The 20,091-nt window shown below is 34.8% G+C and overlaps 1 protein-coding gene across 5 annotated transcripts in view; it reads left to right on the top strand.

Annotated features, from left to right (window-relative positions):
* The window catches only part of SNX13 (sorting nexin 13), a 131,435-nt gene that overhangs the window by 43,659 nt on the left and 67,685 nt on the right, over nucleotides 1–20,091 (top strand). For all 5 annotated transcript variants that reach the window (XM_073898924.1, XM_073898927.1, XM_073898928.1 and 2 more), the window contains 3 exons: nucleotides 3,146–3,248; nucleotides 4,594–4,683; nucleotides 5,770–5,891. In XM_073898924.1, the coding sequence (XP_073755025.1) occupies nucleotides 3,146–3,248; nucleotides 4,594–4,683; nucleotides 5,770–5,891 (315 nt within the window). The remainder of the gene's footprint in view (nucleotides 1–3,145; nucleotides 3,249–4,593; nucleotides 4,684–5,769; nucleotides 5,892–20,091) is intronic.

The raw sequence follows: 20,091 nt of genomic DNA, 5'->3' as shown, positions 1-20,091 counted from the left end.
CATTGAGTTGATAAACGTTCACAAGAGAGGTTTCAGTCATGATTTAGTATAGCTCCGTATGTGGAGCATTTGGCTCAGATGTGAATTGTATATCTAAGAAAAGTATAGAAAAGAGAGGTGGATGCTTGTTACTTAGATACTCAAACCAAGGTAGCTTAACTGAGCTATTTTGTTGTTACTATATATATTTATATATATGCTTGTATGTATGTATGTATATATAAGGTATGTATATATAAGGTATGTAATTATTTGTGGAATGAATACCTTTGAGTTCTTTTTAAAAACTCTTTTGAGAATCCAAATATTTGGAGGAGTTCTTGGAACCTGTAGGTTTAGAGAACTTAGCTGAATTGAATAGCATATATAAACTGTGGCCTGAAAGACTAAATGAGAGACACTCAAGGAGTGGTTTCTGATTGTACTTACCACCTCCCACCTCTTTCACGATAGGGTTTGAAAATTCTGTGTGGCCATTTTACAGGGAGTGCACCCACTGTTTGTGAAACAAGTGAGATTGAAATCAAGCAGCTACCTCAAGGACTATCCCTAAAACTGCATTTATTTTAGATTTAATCATTTCATTATAATTGCTTAGATATGGTACTGGATACTGAAACAATTAGAAATAAGCCAGCAGGCCCAGATAAATGGAATTTCAAATATCTTTATTGACTAAGATTATTGAAGTCTATAGGTCTGCAGCTCCCTGGGCTTCCTAAATTACACTTCTTTGTCACAAATGAAGACCAGAGCAGAATGGTTGCATAGCTGTACGGTTGCGCCTCTTCCCCACAGAGTCATGGCTGCTTTTACTGATTGGAAAGGAGGCTGTTTTGAGGAGATGTTTCTCTGAAAAGGAGAGATTTCTTCTCTTTCGTGAATTGAATAAACCCTGGGCAAAAGTGAAAGAGAATGATTTCAGACTATTTCCCAATATTTCTGAAAGGTAGGAAATTGTAGCTTTCTTTGTCAGTAGGAGCCCTAGGAACCCTTGGAAGTTGGAGGGGTGGAGAATTATTTCTCATACTAAAGTGCTCCATATAAAGTTCTGGAAGAGGGGAAGAGTGAGGAGTCCATGCATTTCAAAGTCTTGGTAACCTTTCTTATTTCTTTTTGAGTCTGCAGATTTATCAGGGAGTAATCAAAATTGATTTTAGATACTTCTAAAGTTCTGTAAAAATTTTTAGATAAGATGGGATATTAGATGGCATGCTAGGATCACTAAAAACTTTTTAGGTAATATTAAGAGTCACATGGTAAGGTCTGAAATTCCAAGTTCATGCTATATCATAAATGTTCTGGTCTGATGTTCTGTTCAAGATTGTTAATCTCAGTGAAATTCACTGCCATAGTAAGGGGTCTTCAACTTAAGTACTAGAAAGCCTCCCAGAATTCTCTTAGGGGATTAATTAAGCATTTCTAGATTACTCAGGTATGGTCAATGAGTACCATAGTTCCTGAATGAAATCTTTCCTATTTTGGCTATAATTAGAAAAGAATGATTGTTTTTTTCTTTGATGTAACTTAGTATAGTTTAATGCCTTATGAATTGGAAGAGCAAATACAGGCTTTTAAATATCAATCTCAAGTAAAATAATTACATTTCATATAATCATTTCTTGGTTTTAGTGTGTTTTTTATTGTCTAAGTTTTTAAGATACTTTTTTTCCCTTATATAAAATGCAAGTTTGAGAGCAATTGATACATTCCTATGGAAACCACCTTTGTTTAAAATTCTGCAGTTATCCATCTACAGTGTTGATAATGTATATGTTTTGCTGATAGTCAAAGCTAACTCCATATTTTCTACTATAAAGATAACTTTTGGAAGGAAAATCACTTAGAGTTTTTTGTATTATGTGTTTTTTTGGGGGGATACTATTGATACTGTGTTATGGGTTATTTAACGGAATTCTGTTAGGTTGCATGATGCAGTCACTTGTAGCACCTGTTTTTACTTAAACCTCAAGGCTGAAACAGGTGCTTTGTAAGATTAGACTGTTCCTTAGTTTACTTTCCTGCTATCATTCTTTGGACAAAGGTTAGTGTTTTATCAGTCTGTCTCATGATGATAATTTTAGAAATAAATAGTTAATATAAGCATTTAATTATGTCTGTAAATCTGCTTATCACTAGATATAACTGAAACATGGGGCCAACTTGATTCTTAGTAATAATATCAGATGCAAGACAGATTAAATTTATTGACAGTTCCAAAGCCAGCTTTTTTAAAAAGAAACAAAAGCAGAATTGATAACATGGGCTGATTTGACTTTGTTTTCTCAACTCATCTTTTAGCTTTTGTGGTGCTTGTACTAAAGAACAGCAGATAGCCACAAAAAGCAGAGGACTTTGAGAACCTTCCTTTTAGTAGTTGAGGCTGATCCATATTTAATTTTTCATAGTTCCCTTCTTGTCACAACAGCGGTTGAATTGTTGTAAGATTACTGTAAGATTATTATAAAGTTAGAATTTGATGTTTTTCTATTATGGATTTCCTGTCTACTTAGTGGTTCTTTGATTTAACTGGTATATTTTAAATATAGGAAATATTGATAGCATTTAGTCAATACTTAGAGTAAAACAGTTTCAAGCCAGTTTTTATCTTACCTCAACTTTATAATTGTTTTAAAAATAATTAGCCTTTGGAATGTATTTATATGTATTTTTAAATTCCAGTCTGATTATAAACTATATCTTTTTTTTCTTCTTTGGCCTTTAATTGTTTATTCTGTTTCCATAATGGCAAGTTACATTACTATCTCACATTAATTAGTTAATAGAACTATAGAAATGTGTGATTTTAGCTATAGATTTAGCTCTCACTTGTCTTCATCCTTGGTTACCTAGCCTACTTATTTAGCAAGGGCTGATTTTCCAAAAGTTTGAACTTGTTGCCTGGGATTCTTTATGAAACATATTTATATGAAAACTTTGAAAGGTATTCTTGTAGAAGTTCACAGAATGTTTATAGTTGTTTTAAACTTCAGAACATAACAGTCAATTACTTGAAGTCAGAAGCTGATTTTTTAGTGAGTGATAAACCATCTATTAAATCTGAAAAATATCTTTGGTTAATAGATGTGTTAAGTTATAAAAGAATTTTGTTTTTGTTTCTATAATTGAATTTTTTATTCCCCAGGGGTTTTGTGGTTACTCTCCTGTTTGGAAAAACAAACTCAGAGAAGTACCTAGAGCAGTGTGAACACTCATTTCTTCCTCCAACGTCAACTGGGATTCCTAAGGTAAATAGGGTAAAGGAATGTAAAACCTCAAAGTCTTGTGCTATGAAATGATGGTAATGTGATCATCTGTATATGGCTTGGCAGATGTTCCTATTATTCACTAATGCTCAGTATAAACTTATGGGACACTTTCTGATCATGCTTAGAAAATACATTTTAAAAGATTACTTTGAAAACTTTTATAGTGTTAGATGTTAAGAGTGGGAATGCATATTTTAGGAAAAGATAGAAATTTGGGGCGTCTTCCTACTATCTTGACATAGGATTTCAAAATTTGAAATGAAATGAATTGCATAGAAACCAGAGAAAAGAAAATGGGTATTCTTTTTTAACTGACTTGAAAAATACAGCTTGCTGTTAGGCTGTGCAGTATCTATAATTTTAATAATTTAGGCCCGATTATATTTATATCATCTTGAATGTTGGCATTTTTTCCATTTTTTAATACCATAATCTATAAGTAAAATTAGAATTTGGTACTATAGGTAGGCTTTAGATTTGCATTGTTCGGTTCTTGTGGTATTGGGATGGTTTGTTTCATCTTGTATGAAAACAGAAAGTGATCCGGAGTTACTGCCAGTATCTCATCTTTACAGTTATAACCTGTCCGTTATGTGCTAAGATGTAGGAGATGCAGACATAGTAATATACAGTATTACTTTAAATTACTGAAATAAAAGAATTTCACCCTATTCTTGGAGGTTACATGTTATAATTTGAAGTGTGTGTTTTATATATATATATATATTTTATATATATATATATATTTGTGCTTTTTTTGGTTTGTTTGTTTTTGGTGTTTGTTTGCTTGTATTTTTAATTGAAGAGTGTCCCACTACTTTTCACTTTATTTCCAGGCCACTGATCTTACTGAACACTACAGAGAAATAGAGAAATTCATTTTCTTTTGTTGCTAAAAATTGTCCCTAAATAAAATTAATTAAAAAAAATTATTTGGCACCTGCTATACTGTTTTGGGCTGGGAGGGGGAAGGGAGAAGAGGAGGAGAGTTTAATAAAGACAATTATTAATTTGATTCACCTGAAACACTAACTTATGGTTTTAAAGTTTCATTGAAATACAACAATATATCTTACATTTTGAGTTTTCTCACATTCTAAATGATATTTTCCAATTTTACTAAACTTTTGAGGATAACAGTAGATTTTTTTTTCCTGGGTGTCTAGCTCCATTAACTTGAGAAATAGTGTTTGGTTTGTATCAGAGCATTGAGAAATAAGGTTACTGACTGACTTGAAATGACAGGGAAGTTGCAAGTTAGAGGTAAACTATACAGATTTTAAATCAAGAAACTATGCAGTAAAATGTTGTGATTTCCTTTAAGTGCTTAGAAGAAATGAAACGAGAAGCCAGGACTATAAAGATTGATAGAAGATTGACAGGTGCCAATATAATTGATGAGCCTCTCCAGCAAGTGAGTTTTCGTATGTGGTATTTGAATTCCTTATATTGTGTTGTAAAGTATATTTCTTTTGAAAATACAAGGAAATGAAAAAAACAAAAAAGAAAGAAAATACCAGGAAATAATATTTGCTATTTATGTAATATGCTGGAAATTCGCTGTAATGCTGCTCTTGGATTCTGCACTTAAAGATACTGCCTTATTTATGAAATCATTTATAATGAAGTGGTTTATGTAGTATTAAAGCCTTTTGTTTGAATTTGCATTTAATAAAAAAGTTTTTGCTGACCTATTTGATAACGTTTTGGGAATTATTTTAAAGTTAAAATGCTCTTTAGCTGATGAATAAGCTTAGTGTTTTGGCAAATCAGACAATTTGTATTATAGTTTTTTAAATGGATATACCTGATTTGATTCAGAAATCTTAAAAAATTAGAATTAAAAATTATTCTCCCTCCAGATAGTTTTAATTGATGTTTGATTATATGATTATTATAATGTGTTCTTTAAAATGCTAACATTTCTTTTATAGTTAAACCCATATTTAGTTTATCTGATTTTCAAAAATAATATACATCTAGTTGTATTATTTGATGTATTGACTGATTTAATACTCTTGGCAGTATCAAAGTTACTAGATTTAAGTGAACTCCATTTTTTTTTTGTAATTTGCAACAAATCTGATGATATAATCTTGGAAAAGTGGTTTCTTTTTGAGAATTAGGGTCAGTTGGCATTATTTTGCACCTCATTCCATCAAGCTAATTAAAACTCTTCATTATATTATAGCATTGAAAATTTATTTTTTTTGCAAGCTCTGTCTTACCTCAAATATGGGTAGGGGTTGACCATAGATAACTCTAATTTTTAAAAAATTTGGGCAGTGGGTGAATTGGGACACCAAAATAATTTAAAATTTTTTGAAATGGTTTTTTAGCATATCAGTCCTTTTGTAATGAAGGCAGTTTTTTTTTTAATCATAATTTAGTATGTAGAGAGTAAATATAAATTGGTAAATAATCCTTTCAGGTTTTAGTTTGCTGCTGATACTTTTTAAATCCTAAAAAGCTGTGTTTTTTCCCAATATTTTTGTTTTAGGTTATCCAGTTTTCTTTGAGGGATTATGTCCAGTATTGGTATTATACACTAAGTGATGATGAATCTTTTCTTCTTGAAATTAGGCAGACTCTTCAAAATGCACTCATTCAGTTTGCCACTAGGTAAGGTCACTGATGCAGAAAAATTTAAATATGTTGTTTATACCAGTAAGGAAAATGACTTTTAAATGGGAGAGGGAAATAATTATTATTAATTATTAAAAGGTAAGTAAAACAGTAGATGATTGTGAGATAACTCTCAAATTATAGAACTAGAGCTCTAAAAACCTGTACTTCTTTAAATTTAGCCTTTACATTTACAGGATGTTTATCTTGATTAAACCCTGTTCTCTCAGTCTGAATGTCAGTTTCTTCCTCAGGGTCCAGTCATGTGACTTTTACCTCACTTACTGAGAATATTTTTTTTCACCTCTTACCCAGATACTCTGTTTTATTTGAGTGCCATGGAAATAGTTTCAGTACTTTTGACACATACCTTATAGAAGTCCCCTCAGTGGGAGAGGAAACCAAAGGAGTATCAATCAGTGGAGAATATTCAGTTTATATATTTTCAGAAGTATATTTTGATGAGTTTGCTTTAAGAAATTTTTGTGAGATATACTAAAATTCTTACTTTATAAAACCCACTTATATACTGCCTCCTCTATGACACAGTATTTTGGTCTATAACATTGTATTTAAACTACTTGATTTTTGGGGGTAGCCATTTTATATACAGAAATGACTTAATTTTTGAAAGAAAGGATTTTATGTTTAGATGAGTTTGAAATTTTTTTTGATTAAAAGATTTTTCTACCCACTACACACAAAGATTTTCCTACTAGCCTGTAGCCTCAAGGCAGGAAGCTACATGCCATGGCTATGAGAACACCTTTAAATCGGAAGGTGTTAATTTTCAGCTAACCCCCTGTTCTTCCCTACTTAGGTTCTTGAAATACAATCTTGTACTTTTGAGAATCTTGGAGAATAGAGCTTTGCCCTGGGGCTTTTACTGCATTTTTATCTCTGTGTACATAGATGTTTCCTGCTGAGGCTACCCTGTCAGGACTTTTCATCTGTAAGTCAGTTATAATCCTAAGCTTTAGAGTAGGAGGTTAGTTCCTCAACCTCAGGGCATTGGGGAAGCCTGCAGTAATGTTTATGGTTTGAATAATGACCTTACTTGTAGAGATAAATTTGAGTTCCTTCTCCCTTAGTATTAACAGCAGACATTTGCAGAGTAGCCAGCCTTAATTACAAGTGTAGAGTGGCTTTGGAACACAAAAAATAAAGTATAATCAAAGTTCAGAAATAGGATTTTATCTCCTTTATTTCATATATATAATGTTATTGAGTATTAGGTATTCATTTTTTCAGGCAACTCATTCTGAGTCAGTCATTTGCTACTTTCTATAGTAACATCATCCTAATGACTTTTTTTTTGCCCTTTGGAAAGGTGGGAATAGGAGTTCATTATAGATGTGTCTGACTGCCTAAGTATATGTTGAAATATAAGAAATTTTAGACCTGGAAAGAACTTTGAACTAGTAATAAGAGACTTCAGTTTGCATTCTGCTCTACTACTTAGCTCTGGAACTATGAGCACATATTTTAAACTTTTTGAATCTTGGTTTTTCTTATATGTGTTAGAAGCATAGTAATATCTGCCCTGTTCTGTGTCCTCACAGGGGTATTGTTGGCATCAAATTCATCTATCCATTCAACTAATATTTTGTGCTTCCTTTGTACCAACCAGGTGCTGCAGGTACTGCAGTGAATAAAACAAAATCCCTGATCAGTGGAATGTAATGAAAATAATAATTTTGAAAATTGTGAAGGAATTTAGAAATTTAAGTTTTTAATGCCCTCTGACATTTATAATTTCACAACAGATGAGGAAGCTAAGGTACAGAAAGATTAAATGGTTAGTCCAAGATTATCCAGTGAGTTGGGGCAGAGTAAGAATTAGAATCAGATTGTTCTTAGCAGTCTAGTGTTCTTCCTCCCTTCCCTACCAGAAAATATATTATGATCTAGATTTTTCATTTAGTTTCCCCCACTTTTTTTTTTTTTTTTTACCTTTCATTGCAATGCTTTCCCTGTTTTTGGTTCCCCCAAACCACTTTTTCTTTACATTTCATGTAATAAATTGTTCTGTTTTTGGTTTTCCCCCCTTTGGTAACATTGTATGCTATCAAGCTGAATATTTAGGTGATGGCAGGAAAAGTCAGATTTCTTCCATCCTAGACTGATCTGAATTTATATCTTTGCTTTCTCATTGGCCTTAAGATTTTGGACAAATTAATCAGCTTCTTTTGAACCGTAGCTTACTCATTCATAAAAGATTGATAACAACGAAGTTACTTTTGAGGCTGTTTTCAGGCTAAAAGTGGTATGAAATAAAAGCCCCTGGCATTCAGTAAGGCTCAGTAATTGATAGTGCCATCTCTGTGAATGACTTTATTTTTGTTCTATGTTGGTTTTTTTCTATTACTACTAAAAGGTACGTCTTACAGAGTCTCCCTGTTTTCAATGCTAGTATAAAGAAAATTAGGTCTGTTTACAATCGTTTGAGTACCACTTCAGTCCTTGTTCTGTGCGGTCTGTTGTGTATTCCGGAGCAGACAACAGGAGAGCTACATTATTGCCGCTGTCTTTCAAGTCACAGTCTTGTATAGGGGCCCATGAGGTTCTGAAAATGTACACAGAACTGTTTTTTTCCCTTTTGAGTGGTTATAGATTTCATTTTTAAAAGGGCCTATGAATCCAGAAAAGATTTAGAACCACTCAGTTCTAGTGTTCATATTTATTCATTACCCTGAGGAAACAATTACAGAGTATCAGCATAAAATGAAATGCTAATTTTGAGACATAACAGGAAGAAAAAGATATACTTAGAGTCTGAAGTCCTGATTTTCAGCTTTAGTGCTATTATTTATTAAGCTGTATGGTCTTGAATGGGCATAACACATAAATTCTTGGAGTCTGGTGATAACCCATATCTACTTATCAGGTTGTTAGGGTTAAATGCCCTCTCTCAATGCATCACATGTGAGAGAGTACTTTGTAATGATAACACCTTGTGTTAACATTAGTACCTGTTACTCTAGTAGCAATTTGGGGCTGGAAACCTTCATAGAGCTCTCTTGACTCCTCTGTGGTAGAGCCTGGGTGTGAACTAGTTGGAGCTTTAGGGGTTGAATCTGAGATAACCTATGTATTTTTCTCTTCAAATAAGATATTATGTATAAGACCGAGAGTCCTGGGAGATTTGTATAATAATTCTGCCTGTGCCATTGAGTTACAGTGTACTTAAAATTTCTTAACAATGTGTAAAATAATAATGGTAATAACTTGTAGCAAACTTAGAATTGTGAGGGGCAAATGAGATGATGTCCAAGAGGCATTTCCTGAAGTATTTGTCAACCAACAAGTGGTCTTTTCAGCAAGTTACTTGACTTTCTGTGTCTCAGTCTCTGCATCAGTAAAATGGGATAATTATCCCATGGGGTTATTGTAATGTTTATCTAGAGGAGTAGTGCATGTCACACACCACAGGATCTAGTACATAGTAAATGTTCAGTGAGTGTTAACTTGGCTGTTCCTGTTAATTTTTGTTATATATTACCTTCCTAGGATATATATACACAGATTCTTTGACCTTGTCTTAGTTTGTTCTATTTTGGGGGGGAAGGAACAGGTGGAGACAATATTAAAGCACATAAAATGGAGAGAAATAAAGTAGTCATTTGTGTGGTACCGAGAACAATTTTTATCTACAGGTAGAATGGACCAGAGTAGCTAATGAAGACCTCATGTGGATTAAGGTTAAAACTGGTCTTCAAGAATGAAGGGGGGGGAATCGGAGGGGGAGACGAACCATGAGAGACTGTGGACTCTGAGAAACAAACTGAGGGTTCTAGAGGGGAGGGGGTGGGGGATGGGTTAGCCTGGTGATGGGTATTAAAGAGGGCACGTACTGCATGGAGCACTGGGTGTTATACGCAAACAATGAATCATGGAACACTACATCAAAAACTAATGATGTATGGTGATTAACATAACATAAAAAAAATAAAAATAAAAAATAAAAAAAAACTGGTCCTCAAGAAAGAATAGTGGGATAGACAGAGGGATGAAGGACATGTTAGGAAAGAGCAAAGTTCTGAGAAGGGGAGTAAGATTAGTGTGGTTGAAACAATAAGGAGATACAAGTGATCAAGGAACCTTGTTGCTTTCAAAAGTGTGAAATGTGGCAACTATGTTCATCCCTGTTCCGGTTAACCCCAAGATTAGCAGAAGGGAGATACATTCTAATACCACTGGGTTCTTCCTAAAGGGTTTTACCATGGCAGGAGGAGGAGGTATGGCTGGATAGGTTCCAGTTTTCAGTGGTTGTGATACTAATGATAGCACTGTTTCTGGAACGATGGGGGTATGTTCTGAAAGTTTAACCATTTTTCTCACTAACCATTTTGCTATAGAAGTAATAGATCGTGTGTTCCTAGACTTGTCCAAAAGGCAAGCACATCACATAATGGACATTTGCAACAGTAAAGTTGTATATACTCTTTTGCCATTTTACATTCTTTGCCACTTGAAAACTTAGCTTAAAACTGACTTTAACTAGAAAGATGATTATTGTCATATTTACTACAATATAGCAAAAACAGGAACCATTAAGTATTTAAAAGAAGGGGCAATAAGTTAATGTTTTTGCATATGTAGAATAGACCAGGGGTTGTTAATTGTATAGTTATATAATTCATATACCATGCAGTTTACCCACTTAAAGTCTCAGTGGCTTTTAATATATTTATAGAGTTGTGCACCCTTCATTACAATTTAAGAACATTTTAATGATTCCACGAGAAACCTAGTATCCACTTTTCATTTACTCCCTACATTCCCCCCAAAGTTTCTAGCTCTAGGCAACCACTTATCTACTTTCTATGGTTTTGCTAATTCTGGACATTTTATATGAAGGAAATAATACATTATGTGTTCTTTTGTAACTGACTTCTTTTACTCAGTGTGATGTTTTCAAGGTTTATCCATGTTGTAGCAAGTGTTATTATTTATTCTTTCTTACTGCTGAATAATATTTCATCGTATGGGCATAAACCACGTTTTGTTTATCCATCTGTTGGTGGACGTGTGGGTTCATCAGTTGGTGGACATGGGATTGTTTCCACCTTTTGGATATTATGAAGAATGTTACTATGAACATTCAAATACAAGTTTTTCTGTGGACTTATGTTTTCATTTCTCTTGGATATATAGGAGTAGAATTTCTATGTTGTGTAGTAACTCTTTAACCTTTGAGGAACTTAAAATTGTTTTTCAAAGTGGCTGCATATTTTCACCAACACTGTATGAGGGTTCCGTTTTCTTCACATTCTCGCGTATACTTGTCTGTCTTTTTTTTTCCTTCAAGTTTTATTTATTTAAGTAATCTCTCTACCCCACGTGGGGCTTGAACTCATGACCTTCAGATCAAGAATCACATAATCTTCTGACTGAGCCAGCCAGGTGCCCCGTGATTTTAACCTGTCTTTTGGATTACAACCATCCTAGTGGGTGTGAACTGATATGTTATTATGGTTTTGATTTGCATTTGCCTGATAGGTAATGATATTGAGCATCTTTTCATATGCTTATAAGTCATTTGTATAGCTTCTTTAGAGGATGTCTGTTCAGATCTTTTCCCCATTATTAAATTAGGTTATTTGTAATTTTATTATTAAATGGAGTGTACTATAGTCAATTTGTGTAAATACAATTTTATTGGGCAGTCACACTAGTTTGCATTTTGTCCATGGCTGCTTTTGTGCTACAGTGGTAGAGTTGACTAGTTGTGACCCCAGACAGTGTTGTCTGCAAAGCCTAAAATAGTTGCTCTTTGGCTCATTAGAGAACAAGTTTTCTGACCCCTGAAATAGTTGTGTAATCATTACAATATTTAGGAAGTGTTGTTAAGTAGGAAATATTTTAGAATAAAAATCATGCAATATAGTGTATGATTTTGGCTATGTAAAAAACTGTCAATATGCATGCATAGCAAAGAGACTAATAGGAAATACACTAAAATATTAACTGGTCTTTGGATTGTGGATTTCTGGCTGATTATAACTGATGCTGAAAATCAAAAGAAGGAAATCACAGTTTACAAAATGGGAATATTATTACTTTTATAGCCAGAGATAGAAACATTTGGTAATGGGCAATAAAGATCTTTAAGATGGCTTATTTTAAAATGAATTTTCCTGTTTCTCTGTTTTTTACGTTCTTAGGAACATATAAATTTAAGAATCATTTTTTTTTTTCAACTACAGATGACCTGTTTTGTATAGGCAGCCACTATCCCTTTATGTCTTTGGAAAGTCATCCTGGAAAATAATAGAGTGTTTTGTACATGATGAAATAGTGAATGATAGTCAATAAATTCTTGTTGATTGAGTTACCGTTTATGACTTACATGTTACCTTTTTTCCCACAGAATTTTAATATATTTCATTATTGAGTCTAGGAATGTTTCATTTGTCAGGTACATTTTACTAGAAATCTTGTTTATTAAAATAGTTAGCAGCATTACTTTAATTTTTCAATACTTACCTAAGAGGATGGACACTTAGCCCCAGGTTATTTATTTTTTTTTCCTTTCCTGTAGTTTGTTTAAGGCTTCCCACTCTGTGTTCCTTATACTTAATCTCTAAAATAGGTGAATGTGCTTTATGTGTGTTTCTTTTAAGTTCCTCACTGTATGGGAGCCACATCCTTTAGAACATCTGGATATTTAACCTCTTTGAAGCATTGGGACACAGGATATAGAACTGGACTTCTTATGTAGTGTTATAGTTCACTAAATACCATTTCCTTTAATATGGTTATATAAAACTGCATATCTAACATTTTTCTCCCATTTCTTCCAATTTGTTTGTAACTTTGAGTCAGGAAGTTTTGTGTTCTTATTAAGGTAAAGAAAACAGTGGATTGAAAATAAAGAACCCTGATTTATTTTTTTAAACAAAGCCTTGATCTCACTAGCTATATAATCTAGAATAAGTAATTGAAGCCTGGCGCTGCAATGATAGGGACTTGTAATTATTTCAGATCCCTTGAAGTTCTAAAGTACTAAGACTCCCTGGTGAGTTTGGTACTAGTCTTGGTTTGTTTTTATTTTTCCAGTCATACCTTGTCCTCAAAACATGCCCTCATATACTCCGTCATACCTTACATTTTGAGTACCATTTGGGGACTTATTTCTTATAGTGTCTAATGTTGCTAATTAGATTTAATTTACTTAGGAATTAAAGTACTTTTCTAGTCTGTTATTTTACTAGTAGGAGGTCTTAGAATAAGATGATAATAAAGTTTTTATACCTCTTATATTTCTATGTGGTCAGAAAGAATGCTTCATTTCAGACATAAAAGACATTTAGTAGACTAATCTTTTTTTGATGGTTAAGTCTTCTATCAGTGAAAACTTAAAAATTTTTATTTGATTATCCCAATGACTGCTATTCTTTATAGAATGCGGAAAACAATAAATTTGTAGTTTTAGAAGTCTACTGTAAGTTTTCTGAAGTGTAAATACTCCCACCGTGGTTGATTTTAAGCTATTGTCAGGAAGTCACTGAAAGTGCAACTAGAAAAGAGATGTGCACATTTGGCCTCCCCACTCCCACCCCACCCTCCCGCACCGCAACTGGGAAGAGGTGCAGCCAGTGAAGGGAGCAGACAGGTTTGTAACCATCAAGCAGTGAGACTTGTTTCTTTGTGTGGTTGCTAATTTAGCTCTTATAAAAGAGGAATTTTCTATATATATTTGAGGATTATGGTAGAGAGTAATAATAAATTTCATGTAGGTTCAGGAATGCTGTGAAAAAAATATTCCATTATACTTATCCTTATAATTTGATTTTAAAAGTAATTTTAAAAGGGAAACAAAGGTGTTCTAGCGAGGTGGTTATGGTAACGTATTTATGAGTAAATTGAGGTTGGAAGAAGGGTGATTCTTTTAAAGGATTTAGAAGCAAGTTTATAATTCTTTGCGTTAAAAATCTGCTCAAATTCAATTTCAGGCTGAAGCTTTTGACACTGTAACAAAGTGTTCCCTCAAGGGCTCCTAAATGATGGAAACAAGTAAAGGTTTATGTATTATAAAGAGTATATCCTTTCTAATAGGGAATTATGAGGGGGAAGTTACTGCCTGATTCAATGGCTCAGGGAAGAAGGGATTCTTCTTTAGCACACCACCTGCTTTCAGCAAAAAATGTCTGTGGATCCGTTGATCAGTAGCCCTCTACTGGAGTAAGACTTTTCTCAAAACCTTCTCAAAGATCCTTGCTTGTTAAAATCTATCCAGAAAAAATAGGAATTTTACTATAGTAAAGTTTTTTTTTCAAAAATGCGTATTTTTTTTTACATAGAGGATAAAAGAACTCATATATAGGAGATTAATATATATTATTATAAATTTATGTGATTGGTTATTATATTTCCTTTATTGATTAATATATCTTTAAAAAGCTTTTAAAAATATCCCTTAAGCATGTACACACTATGCAGTATACAGTGCCATTCTTACTGTTTTCAAATAAGGTCTTAGTAGTCATTTCTGAGAAAAAATAGTGTGGCATCAGGAATATAACATTTATTATAAGATTGTTTCTATGGGAAAATCAGTTTTTACCTTTATCATTTTGATATAAAAGACCTTTTCCAGGCAAGTACTCTGCCAAGAATGTGAAGATTACCTTTACTGCCAAACAGCTACCCACTTCTATGGTCAAGCAAGTCTACTACATGGTGACCCTTGCATATACCATGCTCATTCCCTTCTTTTGCTCATTCCTTTCTTTCTCCCGTTACAGTTACATTCATTAAGATTTGTTTTAAGTGTAGCTGCCTTATTTAATCCTTTTAAATTAGAACATATCACTTAATCAACCTCTACTTACTTTTGTATGTGGTTATTGTCAAACAAAATTTTAAGTTATTTTTGGCATGGTCCCAGTTCTGGACTACTGTAGTAGCAGTTCTCTTAACTTACTTTAGTTAGCCAGTATTCTCCATTCCCTTTTGAAGACATACTGACTCATGCCCCTAGTATTAAAGCTAGGCGAAGAGACCACTCTCTAGTACTTCTGTCCACTTCTATGCCTGGGTCCTGTCAAAATCTGATGTACTTGGTCCCTGGTGTGATCTTAACATGTGTGATTTAGAGGAGAAAGATAATCAGTTATGTTAAAAAAAAAAGTTGTATTTGTTTCTGAACCCATGTATCCCAGTTACACTTTTTATTATAATCATCACTTAATTTACTCCTACATAGTTGGAAGAAGCATGAGAATGATGGCAAGGTAGTTTCTGTAAAAACTAAGGCATTGGCTCTGGAATTTTACTCAAGCTAGTTGATAGATTGCAGTTGATTCAGGTGTGCAGAAGACAACTAAGGAAATATTGGTGGAAAAGTCTTGAAGGACTCTGCATTCAGATTTGTTCACAAATGTCTTTAGTTGTCATGCTATTTAAAAGAAACTGGACACCATAACTGTTGCAGTGTTGTAATATTTTATTAAAGACAAAAGCCACATTAATATCACTTGGCAAGTGATGCAAGGTCTTATGTTGAAAGATTTGTATGATTTTAGTTAAAATGAAATATATTCATGACTCCCTCTTTTGTCAAATATTTTGATTTTCTTATCAGTTTCCCGTACTCTGTGTGTGTGTGTGTGTGTGTGTGTGTGTGTGTGTGTGTGTTGCACATGCTCTAATGGGTATTCAGGTAATATAATCATGGACTCTTAAAGCTCTCAGTGTCTTTAGAGAAAACAAACCCTGGGAAGTGATGTGATTTGCTGAATTTCACAACAAATGAAATGGTGAATCTTTTACTTGAATTAAGGGCGTATATGCCAATCTAGTGCTCTTTTACAGAAATCCTTAATTGATTTGGGTGTGTTTTTTGCATTACTGATGCAGAGCTGCACACTACTTCGCAAAGATGGAACCAGTGAAGCAATTTATATAAATCTCATTGCCAGCCCACATATTTGGGATATTCATTGCATTTTTTTTTTTTTTGGTATTAGCATTAAATAGCTTAGAGATTTAGAGAGGCAAAAGGAGCTCCTCACTTTATGTTCTGTTTCAGAACTTTAAGGAGTAAAGAGACTGTCCTATGCACCTCATATTGCCTTTCTTCAGGCACCCATTAACCGTGTTTTTGACCCTGAGAGAGGAATCAGTAAATCACTATGTATCGAGTGTCTCCATTGTTCAGTACATTATTTAGCCACAGGAGATACCACTATGAATAAAATGAGCACGGAATAAAACAGATGAAGTCTCTGGTCCTGAGATTTTTATCTCAGCAGTTGTATTTATCTCTACCAGTTGAATTATTTAACTGTAGGTTGTAAGTGCTGTAAAACGTGAAAAATTTCGTGCTATGAGATCCATACCTCATCCAAAGGAATATGGCAGAGGCGGGGCGGCGAGGGGTACAGAAGGCTGCCATGTGGAGTAGATATTTTAGATGAACTCTAAAGTAAGTGGGAACTGTCAAGTCAGTGTGGGGGAAAGAAGGGAAATGTGTGGAGATTGGGCAGGGGTGAGCATACTTGGCAGACGGATTAGCCTGTCCAGAGGCTCTGAGATATGAAGGGGCATATTTGAGAAATAGAAAGAAAGCTTGTGAGTCAGCAGAACAGAAAGGAAGGAGGAAGGGTGGAACTGATGGTGATGAGGAAGTAAGCCTGGTCCTCCTGGGCATACGAGATCGTTAAGAAAGTATTCATGCTTAACCCGGAGATTGATGGGGAGGTATTGAACCGGTTTTGAATCTCGTATTTTGTACTATCATATTTGTATTTTTATTTATTTTTTTATTCTCTTGTTTTTTACATTTTACCATCTTTTTTATTGTGATAAAACATGAGAATTTTTAAAAAGATCACTCTGGCTGCTCTATGGAATACCGAATGGAGGGGAGACAAATATGGATGTGGGAGACCATTTAAAATAAAAGGCCAGGAATAGAATGCTGGCATTAGGGATGGAGATAAAGGCATGCAAATATATGTTCAGAGAGGTACACTTGTTTGCTTTTTGCTTTTGTACTTTAATAAAACCTCATTACTTGTTTGCATTCCTAGTTAACTTCCATAATTCTCGCAACCATTCTGTCAAGATACATAAGCTTCAGGGGCCTGCTATGAATTTTAGATTTTCAAGGTAGCGTTGAATATATTACTTATTCTCTTGGTCATTTAGGAAATAATGCTCTCCTGTCTTTAAGTTCAGGAAAGGAAAGCTTAGTAATAAAATGAAAGTGTAGGTAATAGGATTTATTGTAATAATCTGGGAGTTTTTTTGTTTGTTTTGTTTTTTTTTTAATTTTATATTGTTATGTTAATCGCCATACATTACATCATTAGTTTTTGATGTAGTGTTCCATGATTCATCCTTTGTGCATAACACCCAGTGCTCCACGCAGAACGTGCCCTCTTTAATACCCATCACCAGGCTAACCCATCCCCCCACCCTCCTCCCCTCTAGAACCCTCAGTTTGTTTTTCAGAGTCCATCCTCTCTCATGGTTCATCTGGCCCTCCGACTTACTCCCCTTCATTCTTCCCCTCCTGCTATCTTCTTCTTTTTTTTTTTTTTTAACATATATTGCATTATTTGTTTCAGAAGTACAGATCTGTGATTCAACAGTTTGCACAATTCACAGCTCTCACCATAGCACATACCCTCCCCAATGTCTATCACCCAGCCACCCCATCCCTCCCACCGCCAACCACTCCAGCAACGCTCAATTTGTTTCCTGAGATTAAGAATTCCTCATATCAGTGAGGTCATATGATACATGTCTTTCTCTGATTGACATTTCACTCAGCATAACGCCTTCCAGTTCCATCCACGTCGTTGCAAATGGCAAGATCTCATTCCTTTTGATGGCTGCATAATATGCCATTGTGTATATATACCACATCTTCTTTATCCATTCATCTGTTGATGGACATCTTGGCTCTTTCCACAGTTTGGCTTTTGTGGACATTGCTGCTATAAACATTGGGGTGCACGTACCCCTTCGATCCTTAATTGCTGGATCGTATGGTAGCTCTATTTTCAACTGTTTGAGGAACCTCCATACTGTTTTCCAGAGGGGTTGCACCAGCTTGCATTCCCACCAACAGTGTAGGAGGGTTCCCCTTTCTCCGCATCCCCACCAACATCTCTCATTTCCTGACTTGTTAATTTTAGCCATTCTGACTGGTGTGAGGTGGTATCTCAGTGAGGTTTTGATTTGGATTTCCCTGATGCCGAGCGATGTGGAGCACTTTTTCACGTGTCTGTTGGCCATTTGGATGTCTTCTTTGGAAAAATGTCTGTTCGTGTCTCCTGCCCATTTCTTGATTGGATTATTTGTTCTTTGGGTGTTGAGTTTGATAAGTTCTTTATAGATTTTGGATACTAGCCCTTTATCTGATATGTCATTTGCAAATATTTGCTCCCATTCTGTCGGTTGTCTTTTGGTTTTGTGGGCTGTTTCTTTTGCTGTGCAAAAGCTTTTTATCTTGATGAAATCCCAATAGTTCATTTTTGCCCTTGCTTCCCTTGCCTTTGACGATGTTTCTAGGAAGAAGTTGCTGCGGCTGAGGTCGAAGAGGTTGCTGCCTGTGTTCTCCTTTAGGATTTTGATGGACTCCTGTCTCACGTTTAGGTCTTTCAACCATTTGGAGTCTACTTTTGTGTGTGGTGTAAGGAAATGGTCCAGTTTCATTCTTCTGCATGTGGCTGTCCAATTTTCCCAACACCATTTGTTGAAGAGACTGTCTTTTTGCCATTGGACATTCTTTCCTGCTTTGTCAAAGATGAGTTGACCATAGAGTTGAGGGTCCATTTCTGGGCTCTCGATTCTGTTCCATTGATCTATGTGTCTGTTTTTGTGCCAGTACCGTACTGTCTTGATGATGACAGCTTTGTAATAGAGCTGGAAGTCTGGAATTGTGATGCCGCCAGCTTTGCTTTTCATTTTCAATATTCCTCTGGCTATTCGGGGTCTCTTCTGGTTCCATACAAATTTTAGGATTATTTGTTCCATTTCTTTGAAAAAAGTGGATGGTATTTTGATGGGGATTGCATTGAATGTGTAGATTGCTCTAGGTAGCATTGACATCTTCACAGTGTTTGTTCTTCCAATCCATGAGCATGGAACGTTTTTCCATTTCTTTGTGTCTTCTTCAGTTTCTTTCATGAGTATTTTATAGTTTTCTGAGTACAGATCCTTTGCCTCTTTGGTTAAATTTATTCCTAGGTATCTTATGGTTTTGGGTGCAATTGTAAATGGGATCGACTCCTTGATTTGTCTCTCTTCTGTCTTGTTGTTGGTGTATAGGAATGCCACTGATTTCTGTGCATTGATTTTATATCCTGCTACTTTACTGAATTCCTGTATGAGTTCTAGCAGTTTTGGGGTGGAGTCTTTTGGGTTTTCCACATAAAGTATCATATCATCTGCAAAGAGTGAGAGTTTGACTTCCTCTTTGCCGATTTGGATGCCTTTGATTTCTTTTTGTTGTCTGATTGCTGTGGCTAGGACTTCTAATACTATGTTGAAGAGCAGTGGTGATAGTGGACATCCCCGCCGCGTTCCTGACCTTAGGGAAAAGCTCTCAGTTTTTCCCCATTGAGAATGATATTCGCTGTGGGTTTTTCATAGATGGCTTTTATGATATTGAGGTATGTACCCTCTATCCCTATACTCTGAAGAGTTTTGATCAAGAAAGGATGCTGTACTTTGTCAAATGCTTTTTCTGCATCTATTGAGAGGATCATATGATTCTCGTTCTTTCTTTTGTTAATGTATTGTATCACGTTGATTGATTTGCAGATGTTGAACCAACCTTGCAGCCAAGGGATAAATCCCACTTGGTCGTGGTGAATAATCCTTTTATGTAGTGTTGGATCCTATTGGCTAGTATTTTGGTGAGAATTTTTGCATCCATGTTCATCAAGGATATTGGTCTGTAATTCTCCTTTTTGATGGGGTCTGTCTGGTTTGGGGATCAAGGTAATGCTGGCCTCCTCATAAAACGAGTTTGGAAGTTTTCCTTCCATTTCTATTTTTTGGAACAGTTTCAGGAGAATAGGTATTAATTCTTCTTTAAATGTCTGATAGAATTCCCTTGGGAAGCCATCTGGCCCTGGGCTTTTGTTTGTTGGAAGATTTTGGATGACTGCTTCAATTTCCTTAGGGGTTATAGGTCTGTTCATGTTTTCTATTTCTTCCTGGTTCAATTTTGGTA

This window comes from Callorhinus ursinus, unplaced genomic scaffold, assembly GCF_003265705.2.
Source record: "Callorhinus ursinus isolate GAN/ISIS: 27379988/994484 unplaced genomic scaffold, GSC_fseal_2.0 scaffold12, whole genome shotgun sequence".
NCBI lineage: Eukaryota > Metazoa > Chordata > Mammalia > Carnivora > Otariidae > Callorhinus > Callorhinus ursinus.
Note: the sequence above shows the minus strand (reverse complement) of the source record. Positions and strands in the feature narration are given on the sequence as shown.